This window comes from Habropoda laboriosa, unplaced genomic scaffold (genome assembly GCF_001263275.1).
Source record: "Habropoda laboriosa isolate 0110345459 unplaced genomic scaffold, ASM126327v1 scaffold983, whole genome shotgun sequence".
Lineage (NCBI taxonomy): Eukaryota > Metazoa > Arthropoda > Insecta > Hymenoptera > Apidae > Habropoda > Habropoda laboriosa.
This window is the reverse complement of record NW_017101081.1, coordinates 71,040-90,117: the sequence shown is the minus strand read 5'-3', so window position 1 is coordinate 90,117 and position 19,078 is coordinate 71,040. Positions and strand designations below refer to the sequence as shown.

General features: G+C 38.0%; 2 protein-coding genes and 1 pseudogene across 2 annotated transcripts; all 3 read left to right on the top strand.

Annotated features, from left to right (window-relative positions):
* The first annotated feature begins 354 nt into the window (after positions 1–354).
* Positions 355–3,237, top strand: LOC108578022 (annotated as a pseudogene).
* Positions 3,238–6,771: 3,534 nt separating this feature from the next.
* LOC108578016 (actin, clone 205-like) lies at positions 6,772–10,728 on the top strand. Its single transcript, XM_017941260.1, has 3 exons — positions 6,772–6,864; positions 9,352–9,467; positions 9,563–10,728. The coding sequence occupies exons 2-3, from the start codon at positions 9,378–9,380 to the stop codon at positions 10,565–10,567; spliced, it is 1,095 nt and encodes a 364-aa protein (XP_017796749.1). The 5' UTR covers positions 6,772–6,864; positions 9,352–9,377; the 3' UTR covers positions 10,568–10,728.
* A 3,190-nt stretch (positions 10,729–13,918) lies between these two features.
* On the top strand, positions 13,919–17,288 carry LOC108578015 (actin, muscle). Its single transcript, XM_017941259.1, has 4 exons — positions 13,919–14,013; positions 15,068–15,218; positions 15,314–15,779; positions 16,234–17,288. The coding sequence occupies exons 2-4, from the start codon at positions 15,093–15,095 to the stop codon at positions 16,770–16,772; spliced, it is 1,131 nt and encodes a 376-aa protein (XP_017796748.1). The 5' UTR covers positions 13,919–14,013; positions 15,068–15,092; the 3' UTR covers positions 16,773–17,288.
* The last annotated feature ends 1,790 nt before the right edge of the window (positions 17,289–19,078 follow it).

Here is a 19,078-nt window from a genome sequence, read left to right as displayed (position 1 = left end):
ATCGTGCTCCACGCACGAGCATTATTCTAATGTTAAAAAATCACTGTAATAGGAATGGACCAATGTTAAAACAAATTCTAGCCAAGATTATGTACTACTTGAGTAAGGTTGAAGTGCCGGTGGGAGGCAGGCACATAATTCTCACTGCTGTTCTCGGACGGCCAGGGCCGTCCAAATTCGTACCGCCATCCGCCCTCTACCGAGATTCCGACATCGTCGCTATACTGATTTCCTGGTTCGTAGAACGTCTGATCCGCAGACATCGTTACGCTGAGCTTTTGCGTAGGCAGACGCGCTGGCCAGCCCTAGAAGCGTCCCGCGTGCCCATCTTCGGTAGCGTCGCGTACGCTGCGGATGTTATAACTGGCGTCGCGGTGCCTTCAAGCCTCAGCCACTCCTCAGCCGCCCATCGATTCACAACTCACCCCCACAGTTAGTAATTTTGCAAAGTTTTATTCTACTATTATTACTAATATTACTGTTTCTCTTATCATCTTTATTTCGTATCGAGGAACAGCTTGAAAGAAAATGTGTTGTGTAGCACGATCGCCGGAGATCAGTGCTTTGTAGTGACGCAAGTGATCAAGTAGAAAATCGATTGATAGGATTTTACAATCGTCACGTGAAAATAGGTGCGCGGTACATTTCGCGAAGTGTAGAAGATAATACCAAGGGTCAGGGAAATTAACAAAATTTCAACGTGTTAAGTGAGAAATTTTATACCGATTCGATTCATTTAAAACCAGTATTATCAAAATATTTCAAAAGAGAAACGAATTACTACTAAATTGATAGACTGAAATCTAAAGGAGTGCGTATTAAACGAAAATTCTTTAAACCATTATTCGTTATTCTATCTGAATATGCCGCAGTGAAACGGTCACTTTGGTAATGGATAATAGAAAGAAAAGCAATATGTAGGAAATATAATCACCTTCGGTAGAAAATTGAAATTTTCATTGTACACTCCTAGACATCAAATACTAAATTATAAGAGAATTAAAAATAATATATTGCAATTGAAGTTCAGTTGCGAGAAACGTAAAACTATACCAAAATTAATAAAATTACGTAATTGAAACTAATATTCTTTCAGAGATAACAAAAAGGCAACAAAATGTGTGACGACGAAGTAGCCGCCCTTGTAGTCGACAATGGATCTGGGTCAAAAGGACAGTTACGTAGGAGACGAAGCGCAAAGCAAAAGAGGTATACTTACTTTAAAGTATCCTATAGAACACGGTATCATCACCAACTGGGATGATATGGAGAAGATCTGGCATCATACCTTCTACAACGAACTGCGTGTCGCTCCGGAGGAACACCCAGTTCTCCTCACCGAAGCCCCTTTGAACCCAAAAGCTAACCGTGAAAAGATGACCCAGATTATGTTCGAAACTTTCAACAGCCCTGCCATGTACGTCGCCATCCAGGCCGTGCTGTCGCTGTACGCCTCCGGTCGTACCACCGGTATTGTCTTGGACTCGGGTGACGGTGTTTCTCACACCGTACCCATCTACGAAGGTTATGCCCTTCCCCATGCCATCCTCCGTTTGGACTTGGCCGGTCGTGATTTGACCGACTACCTCATGAAGATCTTGACCGAGAGAGGTTATAGCTTCACCACCACGGCTGAGCGAGAAATTGTCCGCGACATCAAGGAAAAACTTTGCTACGTCGCCCTGGACTTTGAACAGGAAATGGCCACTGCCGCAGCTAGCACCTCTCTTGAGAAGAGCTACGAGTTGCCTGATGGACAGGTCATCACCATCGGTAACGAGAGGTTCCGTTGCCCGGAAGCTCTCTTCCAACCATCCTTCCTGGGTATGGAATCCTGCGGTATCCACGAGACCGTGTACAACTCCATCATGAAGTGCGACGTCGATATCCGTAAGGATCTCTATGCCAACAACGTGCTCTCTGGTGGTACCACTATGTACCCAGGTATTGCCGATCGTATGCAGAAGGAAATTACCGCCCTGGCCCCATCGACCATCAAGATCAAGATCATCGCACCTCCTGAGAGGAAATACTCCGTATGGATCGGTGGATCCATTCTGGCTTCTCTATCCACCTTCCAACAAATGTGGATCTCCAAGCAGGAGTATGACGAGTCCGGCCCAGGCATTGTCCACCGCAAGTGCTTCTAAGCGCCTTGTCGACGAATCCGCAACGTCGCACGAATATAAAATTAAAAGCCATGAATCATCCTGAAGGAAGTCCAGCATACGATCCCTTTCCTCAATTTTCCTTTAACGATCATTATGCTGCAATAAAGGAACGTTATCGGAATATCGCAGAATTCAGATCATCATCAGATCTCATCGAATATTCATTGTTGTTGTCATCTGTGCCGCCATGCAAGTTACGACGACCAGGCTGATTACATTCTTAACCTGAAAGCTCTTTAACTATAAACGGGCACATTCATCTGTCACTTCACCAAGGCCGAGGAAGCCGGCGAAGGTGTTGGTTCTCGATACAGAGCTCACTCGTGTATGGCCATTCCTCGTTCAGATTAAAACGAGGTTCGTAAACAATACCAGATCGGCTGATCTACCTACCAAATGCACCTTTCGATCATGAAAGGGACATTCTGGGCACACAAGAAGAACACGGGATCTTCGAGAGAATTGGACCAACTTCGAGGGAAGCTGCGCTTGTCTCACTGTTATGCGAGACTCTTGCACCTCCAACAAATTTCTTAAACCTTACTATACCTATTGTTAGCCTGCTAATCGAAGTAAACTCACCAACAATATACTTCTATTTTAATTTATTTTGTAAATATTATACACTATATTGCTATATTGTTATACGATATATCGAAAAGTCAAATTAAATATACATTCTCTCATACCATTATTTTGCCCCCTAGCTGTAATGCCTTATGTTACAAAGCCGATAGACCTAATGTTTCTATCCTCTTCGACGCAGCCAATGCCTTTACTCGAGCGTCAAGGTCCTTTTTAAGAATTTTTCGCGTCCAGTTTATTCAACGACGTTGCGTACCATTTCTTCGACGTCCATGCCTCTGTCATATTTGCTGACAAAACATCTGTAATGTAAAATTTCCCGTATATAAATAACCACTACCTAAAGATGTTTCCGATATTCTTTCGTGATATATCAAATTAAACACTGCATATCAATGCCGCTAAAGTTATGTTATTTATAATTAAATTGAGAAGAGAAGCAATCAAGTATCGAAATACACATCAAGTACAAGCAACAAATACAAACCTCATTTAATCATAATTTCGCGTATTTATTTTTTGTTCTCAAGCATTTCAGATTTACAACTGAATTTCTATTCATTGCATTTCGACGATAAAGACCTGATGCTATATATATTTTATATAAATCGCGTATTTGCACACACGCACACATATAAATACACTAGAATTTATGCAATAAAAAATTACTATCTTCTTCGCGGTATTCAAGTCCGAATATGTCTGTGAGAATGGCATAAGAGTTCAAGTAGTTTTAAAATAACTATTGTTGTGACGTTTAGCTGACTAACGACCTTGGCCTGTTATGACTAACCTAGTCCTGAATGGTTCCCTTTATTATATGTTTCCCTACCCTCCGCGAGAATACTTCCTAAGAAAGCCAGACTTTATTTTTTGGTTGATTGATTCATAATCAGCTAAGTGTTATTGGAACTTTGATCAGTTTTACAGAAAAATACTTCACTGCATTCCCCGGAAATCTTTTCCGCCAATAAGTGTTTAGGGTTGATCGATAAAAAAGTCGCATGTTCTTGGGATTTATTTTTGTCCCGGTGTGTAATCTCAAAATATTCCTCCTCCTCTGATGTCTGGTAAATAAAGAAGAACATGTATAATTCTGCATCAGCCTTTAAATTAAACTATATTCGATCGAATTGAAAAAGATTTTGAACCTACGACAGTTGTTATCTTTAAGAAAGTATTGTAAATACTATTTAATCACCTGCATATCATATTATTCACATATACATGGTACCTAAATTTTCCATTACAGAACTAAAATGTCTTATAATTGCAATGAAAAGTACGGTAAAAGTTGATAAAAACATACACAGTACGGATCATTTTTCTTTTAACATACATATATTGCAAAGGGTACATTCCTAAGTAACACACGTTTTGAATTTTGCGGCGGTCTCTTTTGGTTCTTGAGACATGAGATTTTGAAATATTATAAAAATAATATTCTCAGAAAAAGAAATTTAAGAAATTTAGTCTCTATGACCTTAACCTTGACATATATTTTCAAGATTTTTGCTACAAAGAAAATCCCCTGCATACCCTCGCCAAATAAATTCAAACTTAACCTAACCTAACCCAAGCCCAATTTACAATGTCACGGTAAGCAAAACGAACGTTTTCTATTTCTCTTATAATCATATTGAACGCCATGACATTTCAACAATAATCGTTCTCGCGATAATTCTCACATAGAACCGCAACATGTACATTTAATCTTGTTACATATAATGCTCAATTGAATAATTGAAAAGTTTCTCTTTATCTTCAATAATAGAAAGAAATTCGTGAAGTTGCATTGTTGTCGTCTCTTTGACTCGTACAACGAAACTGAACAGTAACTACAAAAAATGTAAATATTTTTTTTTGTGTTTACATTTGCTCAATATTCCATCCATATTCACTGGTAATACACCTTAGGATTACTGTTTAGTTTCGCTACGAATTTCGAAATAAGTATAGTTTACAAATTCGCATATCTCAAGAACCAAAAGAGACCGCCGCAAAATTCAAAGCGTGTGTTACTTTGAAATGTCCCCGCTACAATGTATGCCAAAAGAAAAATGATCTGTGCTATGTCAGTTCTTGTCAACTTTTGCCAAAAGTAGTTTAAATACGATAATGGGTGCAGAATCTGCATTTCTTGTGATAAAACTGGTAAAAATTACAGTAAATATTAATTTTTACGAAATCGTTTTATCATTCAAAAGGTCCAAGAGAGTGTCTACGACAACAACAAATAAAATTAGATATTAAGGTTTTCAAATAGATGATATATGTATATTAACAAGTGTGATAACGCTTGAATAGATTTTGATAAAACTGTATATGTATAGAATGCAATTGCAAAATGTGAATAGCTCGCGCAAGCACTTTGTGCATGTAAATCACAAAATATACACGATGTACTGCATAACTCGGAGACCTTAAATGATTTTTTCTATACAAATTTACATAGCTTGGAAGAAACTGTATTGACCTTCATTTGTTGCAAACTTAGCAGTTAATGAGATATTCTACTTCGTATGTTGAAACAGTGGAAGTTGGAGAAAAGTTGAAGAAAAGTTAGAAAATGTATTCAAAAGCATAGTAGCAAGGACGTAATGGCAGTACCGTAATTACCACACACAAACGAAAGACACCCTCGCTATTAAATAACGGACGTAGTAAACAATCATGACAATGTAGGACTGAGTCGTATTGGTAAACATCAAACGAAATAAACGTTACCTAGGAAAACCCCACTATACTATTGATGTTTTTAGCAATACTAGATATCAAACTTGATGTTCTGTAAAGTAAATTTTCAAGAAAAAATGCAGGATATCCTCTTAACTATTACTTGCAAGGCTAATAAAAGTTAATACTCAGAATTCAATGTTCTTTTGAATGTTTGAGATAAAAGATGTAACACACTATTAACTATGTGTAACACCTTCCTCGCAACTATGCAACTTTTGTATGTAACAATTTTACAAGTAGATAATAAGTCAGAAATTATTGAAATTAAGTAAATTATACGATACGTACTGTATTACGTTTCGTATCTCGTTTTGTGGAAAACAAAAGTAACTGATAAGCGACAATAAATAATAAATAATTTTTGAAAATAAGTTTTTAGCAATTACCTCAATAATTAATCAAATAAAATTTATATTTCAAATAATCAATTCTCCAAGCTCGATGGTGTAAAGTGCAAAGCAAAATTTGAATGCATTATATGAAGAATTTACAATTAGGATTTACAATATGCTTCTTTGCGAACAAATGACACAAAATTTGTTGCTTCTATTTCAAATTATAAAAATTTGAAGAAACCAATTTAAACTATCATCCTAATTTATTTACTTGATACTAGTAACAAACATTGTGAGTAACAATTTACCCCTCGTTTCTGTAGATGAAAAAACGGTTTTCAAGCAGCAACATATTTCGAAACAGTAAAATATTAATAGCTTACGAACAATTATTTCAAAAATTACAACGAAAATCTCCTTGTACGTATTGGAGCTCTTACCCCTTACACGCAGCACTTTCTATGCAGTAGAAAAGTAAAGCGCCTTATATTATATCGATACCTTAGTTTCGAATGGGGAGATAGAGAAGCATGGAGATCAGCTTCAATAAGAAAACAAGACCAGAACTTTGTTTCGTGCACTGGTGAGATTTCGAGGACTAATAATATTTTCCTTTAATTTCGATGTAGAGAAGCATATAAGGGAAAAGAGACTAATAAGAAATAGTTCCGTTGGCTAAAATTGGAGAAGAGACGATATGTCTTACCTAAGAATGAAATTTCTAGAGAAATCATATGAAGGAAACCTAGAAAAAACGAAGGATCAATAAAGATTGTATAGACGGTAAAAACTAAAACAACTATAAGGAAAAATGATATTGAGCGTTTTCAATGCTGCGCATTTTCCTCGGTCTGCTTAGGGCCTGGGGCCGCCTAGTTCGGCGAGCGTCGCGACGCCACGCGAGGCAAGCCTTTTTCGTGCCTGTCGAGCAAGCACCATCCCACGAGAATGCGGGGGCGTCCTGACGAGAGCATATATTCGACGTCGCGACGCTCCCAAGGCACAGACGCTACTCCAACTCTGTCCCGAGCACGGTACGTAGAAACTGTTTTCTGAAAACAATATTTCATCTATCACGGATACTATCGATTACCTCCAGAACTCTCAACACAGTCGCAGATACTGACACTCGATTGATCACCGTCATCCATTCTTTTATTGCACTGCGGTCGTGTACGATTTTCGGCCAATTCTTTCAACGGAAGAAAGTTTCTTTAGGGTGTAGCGATACGCTGTTAGACTTTTAAGGGAGCGGTCGAGATTCCTTCCAATATATCGAATCTGAAATAAATAGCATTGAGTGTTACTACGTTTGTGTGTTGAGAACGAGGAGTAGTATTGTATCTTCATTGAACAGAAATTGATTAATTGATTAACTGCTTTTTCGATCATTTAAAGGCGAATACGTTTCCTCCTTTTTTTATAGTGCATGTATCATTGTTACTTATCAGTTAGGTTCTGATAATTAACGTAACTTTAAATTTAGATATTTTAAGATATTTTAGAATATTCTTCGAGTTGGTCATAAAACGTTACCATTAAACTGAATCACCTTGGTAGGAAGTAGTTATTGAAGTATTTTTTAAAGTGAAAAATTCTTTAACTTTTACTGAAACAATACTTGCATCATAATTAAAGAATTATGTTTTAATTCATATACCAACTCATCGTTAAATACCAGATGTCATATAATATGAAATGTCGGATTGAAATATTATGTCTCCATTGGCGTCTAATACGAGTATTAAATTCCTCAACAGTAACAAAAATTGTATGAACTTTAAAGTTAACACAAAAAACTCAGAATTTCTCAGAATTTAACTAATCACTTGAGGGATCAATTTGCGAATAATTGAAAATCCAACATTTCATATTGCATAACATAATAATTGTTTTATGTTCTTTCAATATTTTGTTTAGAACGTTTCGTTCTTTTAACCAGAAGTATTCAATACTGTGTCATCTTTTATCGTTAATGTACATTCCTTCGATACTTTCTTTTCTAGTTATGAATAGCATTTTTCGAATGAAATGATAGAGTTTCTTCTCATTTACTTGGCTAAATTAAACTATGAATGATACGAAATTATTTGAATAATTATATTGAAGACATGTAAGTAAATTTCGAAGCTAAAATAAAACGTCTACGTTGAAACTACTTCAACGTCTGTTTAACGGCATAACGATAAACTACTAAGTCATACCATATACAAAGTATTATATTGAAAATAGAACGTACCAAATACTAGAATGAAAATTCAAACTACTTCCAAACCTGTTTTCAACATTTGAACAATTCTCGCGATACAAGTATTACATTTTCCACCAGCAAATTGCCATATTCAAGTCATTTGCAAGCTTTCCTTGCAAGAGTATCATTGTTCTGCGCACGAACTCCCTCCCACGGCTTCGAAAATCGTCTAAGTAGCTAATCACGAGTACCAAAAATACACGTGTTCGGGGCGAATGGCCGGTTCCATCGTCATGTTTAGGCATATTTCGAGGTTCTTGCCCGTGTGCGAGGCTCGTCTTTTTGTAAGCAGAGCATAATTTTGGCATGCGCGAGCCTCGATGTTATGCTTTATCCCTCGTGGTCTGAGCTGAGCCTCAGCAAGCAGAGAGGGTGTTGCTCACCATAATCGTCGCTTGCACTTATTAGGGATCGTCCGTCAGTCGTACGTCTAAAGTTAGCGTCGCGGCGTACCAAAATAGTGCCACAACGCCGGGACCGCTTGCCTATCGTTTTATAGGCAACTGGGTCAATTCTGGCGAGCACCGATGCTTTCCGCGAAAACTTCACCGTACCACTCGACGCCTATACTGTTTCACTACATTCCTTCATTTTTATCTATCGAAATTTTATAGTTCTGCGTAACATTTATTATCAAACGAAAGATCATTATTCCTTTCGTTGAATACTTACATACATTGGAATTTATTTTAGGTACGATTGTTTGGTTTCCCTCTCAAGTGTTTCAACATCGGTTCCTAGTGTTTCAAATCTCTACAGCATTTTGTTCAAATGAATTTTTACACTTTTTACAACTGAAATAAAGTTAAGCTACCTCTGTGCCGTGTGTTAATTTCAGGAACTATTGTGTGAATTTTTAAAACAACAAAAGGAAGCAAATTCAGTTTTCATATTCAGCTGATGAATTATTTGAAGCAACATTAAAATTTCAACGATAAGATTTTTAACTTCTTTTTTACGACTACCTACTTTTCACGCACACATGCTAGGAAATATTAATTCCCCTCCATTTGAACGTCAAATTTAAATATATCAACGACATATTGAGTAAGCATCAGTGCAATGTATCATGAATTTTCGACACGTTTTTACAAAATATCAGACAAAACAAGTCGAGCAGCATTAGTATTTTCGAGAGTATCGTCGAAAGCACAGATAGGTATTTGATGAAATCAAATATTTCGATGAAACAAAAACATCATTATAATGAAATGAGCACACCAAATAGAGAATAACGAAACATTAAGAACAACCACGATTTTTGTTACAGAGCATTAAACTCGAGGAAGTAACAAAATGTGCGACGACGAAGTAGCCGCCCTTGTAGTCGACAATGGATCCCCACGTGCTGTCTTCCCCAGCATTGTTGGACGCCCACGTCATCAAGTTCGTTAATTTTGAAAATCATTTTTCATTCTATAAAGTACACTGCAATGCTAACATTAAGTATCGCTATTGGTACTCATTAATAATTATTCCAGGGTGTGATGGTCGGCATGGGTCAAAAGGACAGTTACGTAGGAGACGAAGCGCAAAGCAAAAGAGGTATACTTACTTTAAAGTATCCTATAGAACACGGTATCATCACCAACTGGGATGATATGGAGAAGATCTGGCATCATACCTTCTACAACGAACTGCGTGTCGCTCCGGAGGAACACCCAGTTCTCCTCACCGAAGCCCCTTTGAACCCAAAAGCTAACCGTGAAAAGATGACCCAGATTATGTTCGAAACTTTCAACAGCCCTGCCATGTACGTCGCCATCCAGGCCGTGCTGTCGCTGTACGCCTCCGGTCGTACCACCGGTATTGTCTTGGACTCGGGTGACGGTGTTTCTCACACCGTACCCATCTACGAAGGTTATGCCCTTCCTCATGCCATCCTCCGTTTGGACTTGGCCGGTCGTGATTTGACCGACTACCTCATGAAGATCTTGACCGAGAGAGGTTATAGCTTCACCACCACGGCTGAGCGAGAAATTGTCCGCGACATCAAGGAAAAACTTTGCTACGTCGCCCTGGACTTTGAACAGGAAATGGCCACTGCCGCAGCTAGCACCTCTCTTGAGAAGAGCTACGAGTTGCCTGATGGACAGGTCATCACCATCGGTAACGAGAGGTTCCGTTGCCCGGAAGCTCTCTTCCAACCATCCTTCCTGGGTATGGAATCCTGCGGTATCCACGAGACCGTGTACAACTCCATCATGAAGTGCGACGTCGATATCCGTAAGGATCTCTATGCCAACAACGTGCTCTCTGGTGGTACCACTATGTACCCAGGTATTGCCGATCGTATGCAGAAGGAAATTACCGCCCTGGCCCCATCGACCATCAAGATCAAGATCATCGCACCTCCTGAGAGGAAATACTCCGTATGGATCGGTGGATCCATTCTGGCTTCTCTATCCACCTTCCAACAAATGTGGATCTCCAAGCAGGAGTATGACGAGTCCGGCCCTGGCATCGTTCACCGCAAGTGCTTCTAAGCAGTTATGCTTGCTCCAAATTATTATTACTATTGATATTGTTATTGCTACACTTTTCCCAAAACGCACCGTTCACTGCCGTACCGCTTCGTCTAGTTGCGTCTCCGTTAGTTCAATTCTATCGGCACTGTCTCTACGTGGCGGTGAGATTTTTTCCGACAAACACGGTCTGAACATATACGTCATCTTTTGTATATAAGTTTACATCTACGGAATAAATCAGTCTTATATTCTTACAATGAATCAAAACGTAGCTTTTCATTTTACGATTCCCTAAATGTCGATTGGTATTTACACAATATCCAATTATAACATTTGTTTGAAGAACATTACTTTTCAGTCAAAGAAAATTAAATTTTCTTATCGAATCAACAGATATTTCCTTCTCTTGAATTAATTGGGTCACTTAATCAAAACAGTAGTGTACTCTACATTAGGACTAAGGTATACTATAATCAGGTGCAGATCGGGTAAGTGCTTATTAAATCCTCATTAATATCGTGCACTTATATTTAGACACAGTGGATATTATGGGTAAATTAAAAGAACGGGGTGGTTTCAATCATTATACATTTATATTGGTTGTTGTACTAGACAAAAATTTTGCATAAATCAAGGAAAACAGGATAATAAAAAATAGAAGTAGCGAGTTTATATACTAAAGGGGTTCTACGTTAAAATTCATTTATTAAATTCTCGTATAATAAAAATCTCTCGGTACTAGTATATCAAATATATTATGTAAATAACATTTTGGAAGGGGTAGTAATATACATAATCTACCATGCATGAGGTGAATTATGCGAAGGAGTAATTTATTGCTTCTATCAAAGTTACCGCTGTATCCAAACGGACTTCTTTGCGTTATCATGAACTTTGTTGTCAAATTATCACGAAATGATGTACCCCCATCCAGGAACAAATTGGCTCTCTCCTTCAGTATAATCCATACTTAGAGTGTTCGTCTTATCAATGTTTTTTGCACCTCGACATCTGTAAATTTTTATTCATAACCATGAAGTTTCATACCATCAATCACAAATTTAAGCATTTCATATTTACAAAGAAACAGCACAAATATGAATACCCTTCTCATTTTTTGAATGGCTTCTATAATTTTTTTAATTTTTTCAAATTTCTTTAATTTTTAAAGTGCGCATGGAAGGAATCGTTTACTCTTTCATTTTTTCATGATTTCATATTATACATTAATACATTATGCATGATATTTATATACTGATACACAAAGTTTAATTTTTCAAAGTTCTTGCCGTCCTCCACTTGTCTAATATCTACGGAGATTAATAGGAAAAATTGAAAAATGAAAAAAGAATTGAACATATTTACATACTTTGAACTGAGAATAGTTTTAATCTCAACAATAGCATACTCAAAATTCAAATATCAAAAATCTACTTTTCCCAATTATTCAGATCTTATCATTAAGCATTACTATTGTTTAATCAATAATTGGTTACACCGTGGCTAACCTACTTCAATTGAATACTTGCAAGAACGAATCACAAAATTTTCTCGTACATCTTTAAATAAAAGAAAATCGCATCACCTTCGATAGGTCCGTTGATTGTTATCGTTTATCACCGGCACGAAACTGGGGAACTGTCCGTTGATCGGTTGAATCACCATACGTATGCGTATAAGGAATTCCGTGTAAAAGTTCGTTTGCGACAAAGACGCGCCGTTTCGGGGTTGAAACTCCGCAATGTGAATCTGCGAATCGGTTGTACGGTTCAACGGTGGCTCTTGCAAAAAGGTGGAGGGGATCGGTGGTGTCTCGAGCTACATGGTCGCCCTGTGCACTCCCAATTATAGAAAGCAGTCTAATCACCTAATAATTCGATTCTAAATAGTTTTCATCGACTAAGTAATCGGTCCATTTTCAATACCGTCATTCATGATCACAAAATTCGGATAGTTTAACATTGAAAATGACGTAACGTCTCGACTGTAATCCAAATTATTATTGTTGGCATGTTGCGGCATGTGAAGTCATATGTTTGTGAATATGAATGACAGCCACAAAATGAAAACTGGTATCGCTTGTATTGTTACACCGCACAACTTCAATAATTGATTCCACAGATTAAAATAGAAAGATTTTTATGCCAGCACGAAAACCTTACAACTTAGTACTCTTAAGTATTAAGTTCATTACGTTTAAGTATTGCATTTTCTTAATTTTGTAAAATTGCAAGTTAATAGATGAAGTTCATATTAATCGATTTATTTATTTTTCATTAGGTTGATAAATGTACTCTTACACATTACATTTTACACTTTAAATAGATATACTTCAATTTTTATTCTGTTATTATATAATTTCCAAGATTTTAAAAATTACTTGATCTCGAGATATTAATGAATAAGCCAAATCAATATTTACAATGTGCTAAACTTTTTCGAAATTGTTCTAAATGAGATACAGCTTAATTTAAGAAGATGTACTTAAAAAAATTTTCAAAAGACTAGTAATCTAACTTGATTACATTATACATGTATATCTGACAATCAAAATGCACATACTGCATATTTATGGGAAAATCTAATTGTTTCAGAAACTGATTTTTATCATTTTAGCCTCATATTAGCTTATTTTTCCTTGTTAACTAGGAAGCTATCATCCTAACTTTCATGTAAACAATAACATAATTCCAACGTAAAGATATTTATACTGCATACATTGGATGTCAAATTTACTGAATCTTCCTCCTATGAAATACAAGCCAATGCTATTAAGGTAAACGTCAAATCCTTTGTATTTATTAAAAATCATCTATGCACCTAAGAACCAAAAAAATACAACTTCAAAATTATTTAAACGTTTGGGGACCACTGAACTTTATCAAACGTTTTATTGTTGAACCGTCATTGATTCAGCATTATCTAGATAAATTTCACAATCTTTCCATTGTACTTAAAATTTGTGTACACGATAACTCAATGTTTCCATAAAAACAACACTAATAGTTCCATAATAACAAAAAAGTACACTATCTATGCTACTATACTATACCATAATCATTTAGCGTTCATCTTTAGTATGTTTCGAGGGCATATCGGGCATAAACGTCGATGCCCTTCGATTCTCAGCTGATTAGCGCCCGACGAGTGACGGCCCTGGCGCGTGACGAGTCCTTATTTGGATTCAGGGGCCGTCGGCCGTCGCCTCATCGCGACGCACGGCGTCTCTCCTTCTCAGCGTGACGGTTAGGGCGTCTAAGGACTAGGCGGTGGCGGCGGGCTGAGACGAGTGTTAATGCACGATAGATTTCCATCTAAGGGGCGGATCGCTATTTTCGGCTGCGAACCGATATGGATAAAGGGACCCCACAGAGCCGGCACTGTGCCACTCACCGCTCTCGGTCTCTTGCACGACGTACGCCCTAAGCGACCGTTGCCGATCTTTTGAATCGGATTAGCGAACGGTAAATTGAACGAGTGTGCCCCGTTAGTTTGCATCCATTCGGAGCGTGCAGCTGTGTACCCAATGAGATTTCTCCTTAATCGATTGATTGAGACGAGGGTTGCGCATACTATTCGTGAACAACTACTTCGGTCCTCGTATACCGGAGAATGAGAAACAGTGCGTAAAAACGTATCGCGTTCGTTCTGGAGACTTCACAAGGTGTAATTTACCGCGTTTCAGTGACTTCGCAAAAGAAATCGGTGTCAATTATGTCGAAAGACTGTACGAGGACTGAGCGCAATCAATCGTTCTAAGAAATTACTCGATTGTTTGATCCTGCATGTCCGCGGATTTTGTCTGTGAAGTGACATTTCCCAAATGTGATATCGATGCTTGTGTTTCTATAACTGTTTGTTGCTATTGTTAATTTCAGTATATATCTTTTTTTTATCAGTTGACAACCAGTCACTACTTCTTGAAACAATGTGTAAAACCTTTATTATAACAATGGAAGATTATTTGCTTTGATCATCAAGGCAGATCTTGTGTGTATAATTACAATGCACTTCTATTTTTACATAATTAACGATTCGATAATTCACACATAAGGACCAATTATTACAATCCTCTTTTAACCAATAAATATAACAAGTCTTTCATTATTATTAAAACTGCCAGTACTATCTATATTTTTGCTTCTTTTATTGTTAAAAATAAATTACGAACATATCTTAGAAATCGAGAAATTATACTGATTACTCTAAACGGCTTCTTTCGTAATCTGAATACTACTGAAATGGATCTGCCAATTTGTTATACATCTTCCACATTAAATTTTGACACAAAAGTTTTTTTTATCATGCTTAATGATTTTTTTCTGCTTCACCCTTGCATACCACTTACTTCTGCTAATTTAAAATAGTATTGATTTTTATAACAGTTTGTGAACAAAGAAGACTGCGTTACGATTTTAATACCTTTAATACCAATCAATAACCATCTAACAAAGGAATGTGATGAAGCACAATGAAAAATAAATACGCAATCTTATATATTTGATGAAATATTCACAGGAAGTAACACTAATAACCAACCAAGATGTGTGATGATGATGTTGCCGCACTAGTTGTGGACAATGGGTCCGGTATGTGCAAAGCGGGATTCGCCGGAGATGACGCACCACGTGCTGTCTTCCCCAGCATTGTTGGACGCCCACGTCATCAAGTTCGTTAATTTTGAAAATCATTTTTCATTCTATAAAGTACACTGCAATGCTAACATTAAGTATCGCTATTGGTACTCATTAATAATTATTCCAGGGTGTGATGGTCGGCATGGGTCAAAAGGACAGTTACGTAGGAGACGAAGCGCAAAGCAAAAGAGGTATACTTACTTTAAAGTATCCTATAGAACACGGTATCATCACCAACTGGGATGATATGGAGAAGATCTGGCACCATACCTTCTACAATGAACTGCGTGTCGCTCCGGAGGAACACCCAGTTCTCCTCACCGAAGCCCCTCTGAATCCAAAAGCTAACCGTGAAAAGATGACCCAGATTATGTTCGAAACTTTCAACAGCCCTGCCATGTACGTCGCCATCCAGGCCGTGCTGTCGCTGTACGCCTCCGGTCGTACCACCGGTATTGTCTTGGACTCGGGTGACGGTGTTTCTCACACCGTACCCATCTACGAAGGTTATGCCCTTCCTCATGCCATCCTCCGTTTGGACTTGGCCGGTCGTGATTTGACCGACTACCTTATGAAGATCTTGACCGAAAGAGGTTATAGCTTCACCACCACGGCTGAGCGAGAAATTGTCCGCGACATCAAGGAGAAACTTTGCTACGTCGCCCTGGACTTTGAACAGGAAATGGCCACTGCCGCAGCCAGCACCTCTCTTGAGAAGAGCTACGAGTTGCCCGACGGACAGGTTATCACCATCGGTAACGAGAGGTTCCGTTGCCCGGAGGCTCTCTTCCAGCCATCCTTCCTGGGTATGGAATCCTGCGGTATCCACGAGACCGTGTACAACTCCATCATGAAGTGCGACGTCGATATCCGTAAGGATCTCTATGCCAACAACGTGCTCTCTGGTGGTACCACTATGTACCCAGGTATTGCCGATCGTATGCAGAAGGAAATTACCGCCCTGGCCCCATCGACCATCAAGATCAAGATCATCGCACCTCCTGAGAGGAAATACTCCGTATGGATCGGTGGATCCATTCTGGAGAGGTTATAGCTTCACCACCACGGCTGAGCGAGAAATTGTCCGCGACATCAAGGAAAAACTTTGCTACGTCGCCCTGGACTTTGAACAGGAAATGGCCACTGCCGCAGCTAGCACCTCTCTTGAGAAGAGCTACGAGTTGCCTGATGGACAGGTCATCACCATCGGTAACGAGAGGTTCCGTTGCCCGGAAGCTCTCTTCCAACCATCCTTCTTGGGTATGGAATCCTGTGGTATCCACGAGACCGTGTACAACTCCATCATGAAGTGCGATGTCGATATCCGTAAGGACCTGTATGCTAATACTGTATTGTCTGGTGGTACTACCATGTACCCGGGTATTGCCGATCGTATGCAAAAGGAAATTACCGCCCTGGCTCCATCGACCATCAAGATCAAGATCATTGCGCCCCCTGAGAGAAAGTACTCTGTATGGATCGGTGGATCCATTCTGGCTTCCCTGTCCACTTTCCAACAGATGTGGATCTCCAAGCAGGAATACGACGAGTCCGGCCCAGGCATTGTCCACCGCAAGTGCTTCTAAGATGTTGCACCTAACACGGCAGTTCATCATATTTACCTGCTTTCTTTTCTTTTTCCATTTGTAATCGCGATTTTCGATCCGCGACCTAGGTGTACTTTGGCTGGAGAGAAGAAAAAGAAAAGAATGCAGAATTGAGGGAGGGACGGGGAGAAACTAGGTTTGGGAAAGGAAAATTGCTGAAGTGCCTTTATTCTACACATTTATCAGACTGTACTTTATTATGTAGTTTATACAACATGACTGTTTGTTATTGACGTTAATTAATTTATCGACAATAATCTCCTTGGCCATCACAACGAGTCCTGGATCTTGTAAACACGTATACGCAGACTTATATGCATCATTCTGGCACACGCACATATGCACACATACAAAGGCTTTCTTGAAATCGTAAGCACACGTAATTTGGCATTTGCGATACGCACGGGGTGGTAATCGACGAGGATGTCAAGTATATGATATGGGAAACCATAACCAGGCGCATCGACGTTGGCTCATATTGCTGCCTGGCGTATTGTTCTTATTATATCATATAATTAATGATAATAAAACTGTATTATATATTATAATAATTCAATGTCGGTTTATGTGAACCTTATCACGTGCAATCTCTGGCGTACATTCAACACGTTGACATAATAGACGGGAACAGGTTGCATCTTCATAATCGAACGAATTTGTGAGAACTATTATGTTTCGAATTCTCATGACATTTAACTTCGAATACGGTATACATATTCTGGCAACCGACCAATATGTGTGCAATTCTAAGTAACTATATTTTCGTTCGCTTCGATAGGTTAAAGAGTTACATAGTAAGTAGAAAAAAATAATTTTTTCAACACATATTCTTATTATTTTTGCTTTATGCTAAAAAGATTGAAGACTGTTTAAGTAAAACGAAAAATAAGAATATATAATGCAAGCGTCAGATTCGTAAAACAAAGACATTATTCTATATTAAAGATCAATGATATTTAAATCTTGAAATAGTACGTGCAGTCTACAGCTCTTCGGCTATAACATATTGCGAAAACATTACGAGCCAATTAGAACATCCACAGCAAAACCTCAAAAATAGAAATAATTAAATTTATCGGCTCCCTCTAAATTTCATTTGTCATTTGCACGACATCGCGAGACGAAGTAATTCGTTTATTCCCTCCAAACGTTTTCCTGCAAACATTTTTTACTGTGATTTTTTCTAAACTGATCATTACTTGTCTTTATATCAAAGTTCTACATAACAACGTCAATAATCGTGTCTCATGTTCGATGCAATATCTTCAACTGATTCGAAAGCTATCGATTTTAGCCCTTTCTTCAAAGGAAAAGTCGTAATCCAAGACGAGCGGTAAAACTGTAACAGAAATAAGGAATAGCAAAAATAGAGTTGTTGGTAGTCGGCTACGTAGATGTCGCGGTTGACGGGGAGTGCGTATCGAGGGTCCTCGCGATTGCCTCCTAGCCTTACAAGGCCCCTGGGTGACTTATGCTTCGTCGACTAAAATTAGAGCCCGCACTCTTCGAGACGCGTATGTCGCGTGCGTACACCTGTGTATAGAGTGAACGTGTGCCAGTTTAGGACAACTGTAACACGCATCTTCTCTTCCTGCGCTAGGCAGATATACATGAAAAACACTGACAACTATATAGCAAACAGGTTTTGTTAATTTGATAAGTATGAATTACAGTTCTATAGAGGTGAATTATCATCATATTATATGTACTTAATTTAACAAACGAGGCCTGACCAAAGTGACTATATGGAAACATTTTTAGTCCTTTGTACGTCATACAGGGGACGAATAGTTATCATTTTTAAAAAAATAGCTGGTTTATTAACTATTTATCTGTTTTCAAATATACGTGCGATAAACAAAATTTATTCGCTAAATTGGTAGAAAATTCTATTATCTAATTACATGATGCTATTGATATACTGAATGTAGTTTAATTGATCAAAAAATGAATAGAAAAGCTTTCTTAGTTTTCTAAAACATAAGAATATATATGTATATTATTATACATAGGTTTATATGCACTTGTTTCGTCAGAAATTCTGTAATTTAAAATATTCTATTACATATATACACATATATGTTTGCAAGTGAAATATTTCCTTCCTTATCTTAAATGAGAAAAAATCTATAAATATAAACTATCAACCCTTTTAGTACTATGTTTCAACACACTAAAATAAACCTGCAGTCAAAGTTTCTTTGTTCATTTTATGTTCACACAGGATGATATTTTACTTAACGAAATTCACATTACAAAAGTTTGAATTCACAGCATATGTAATA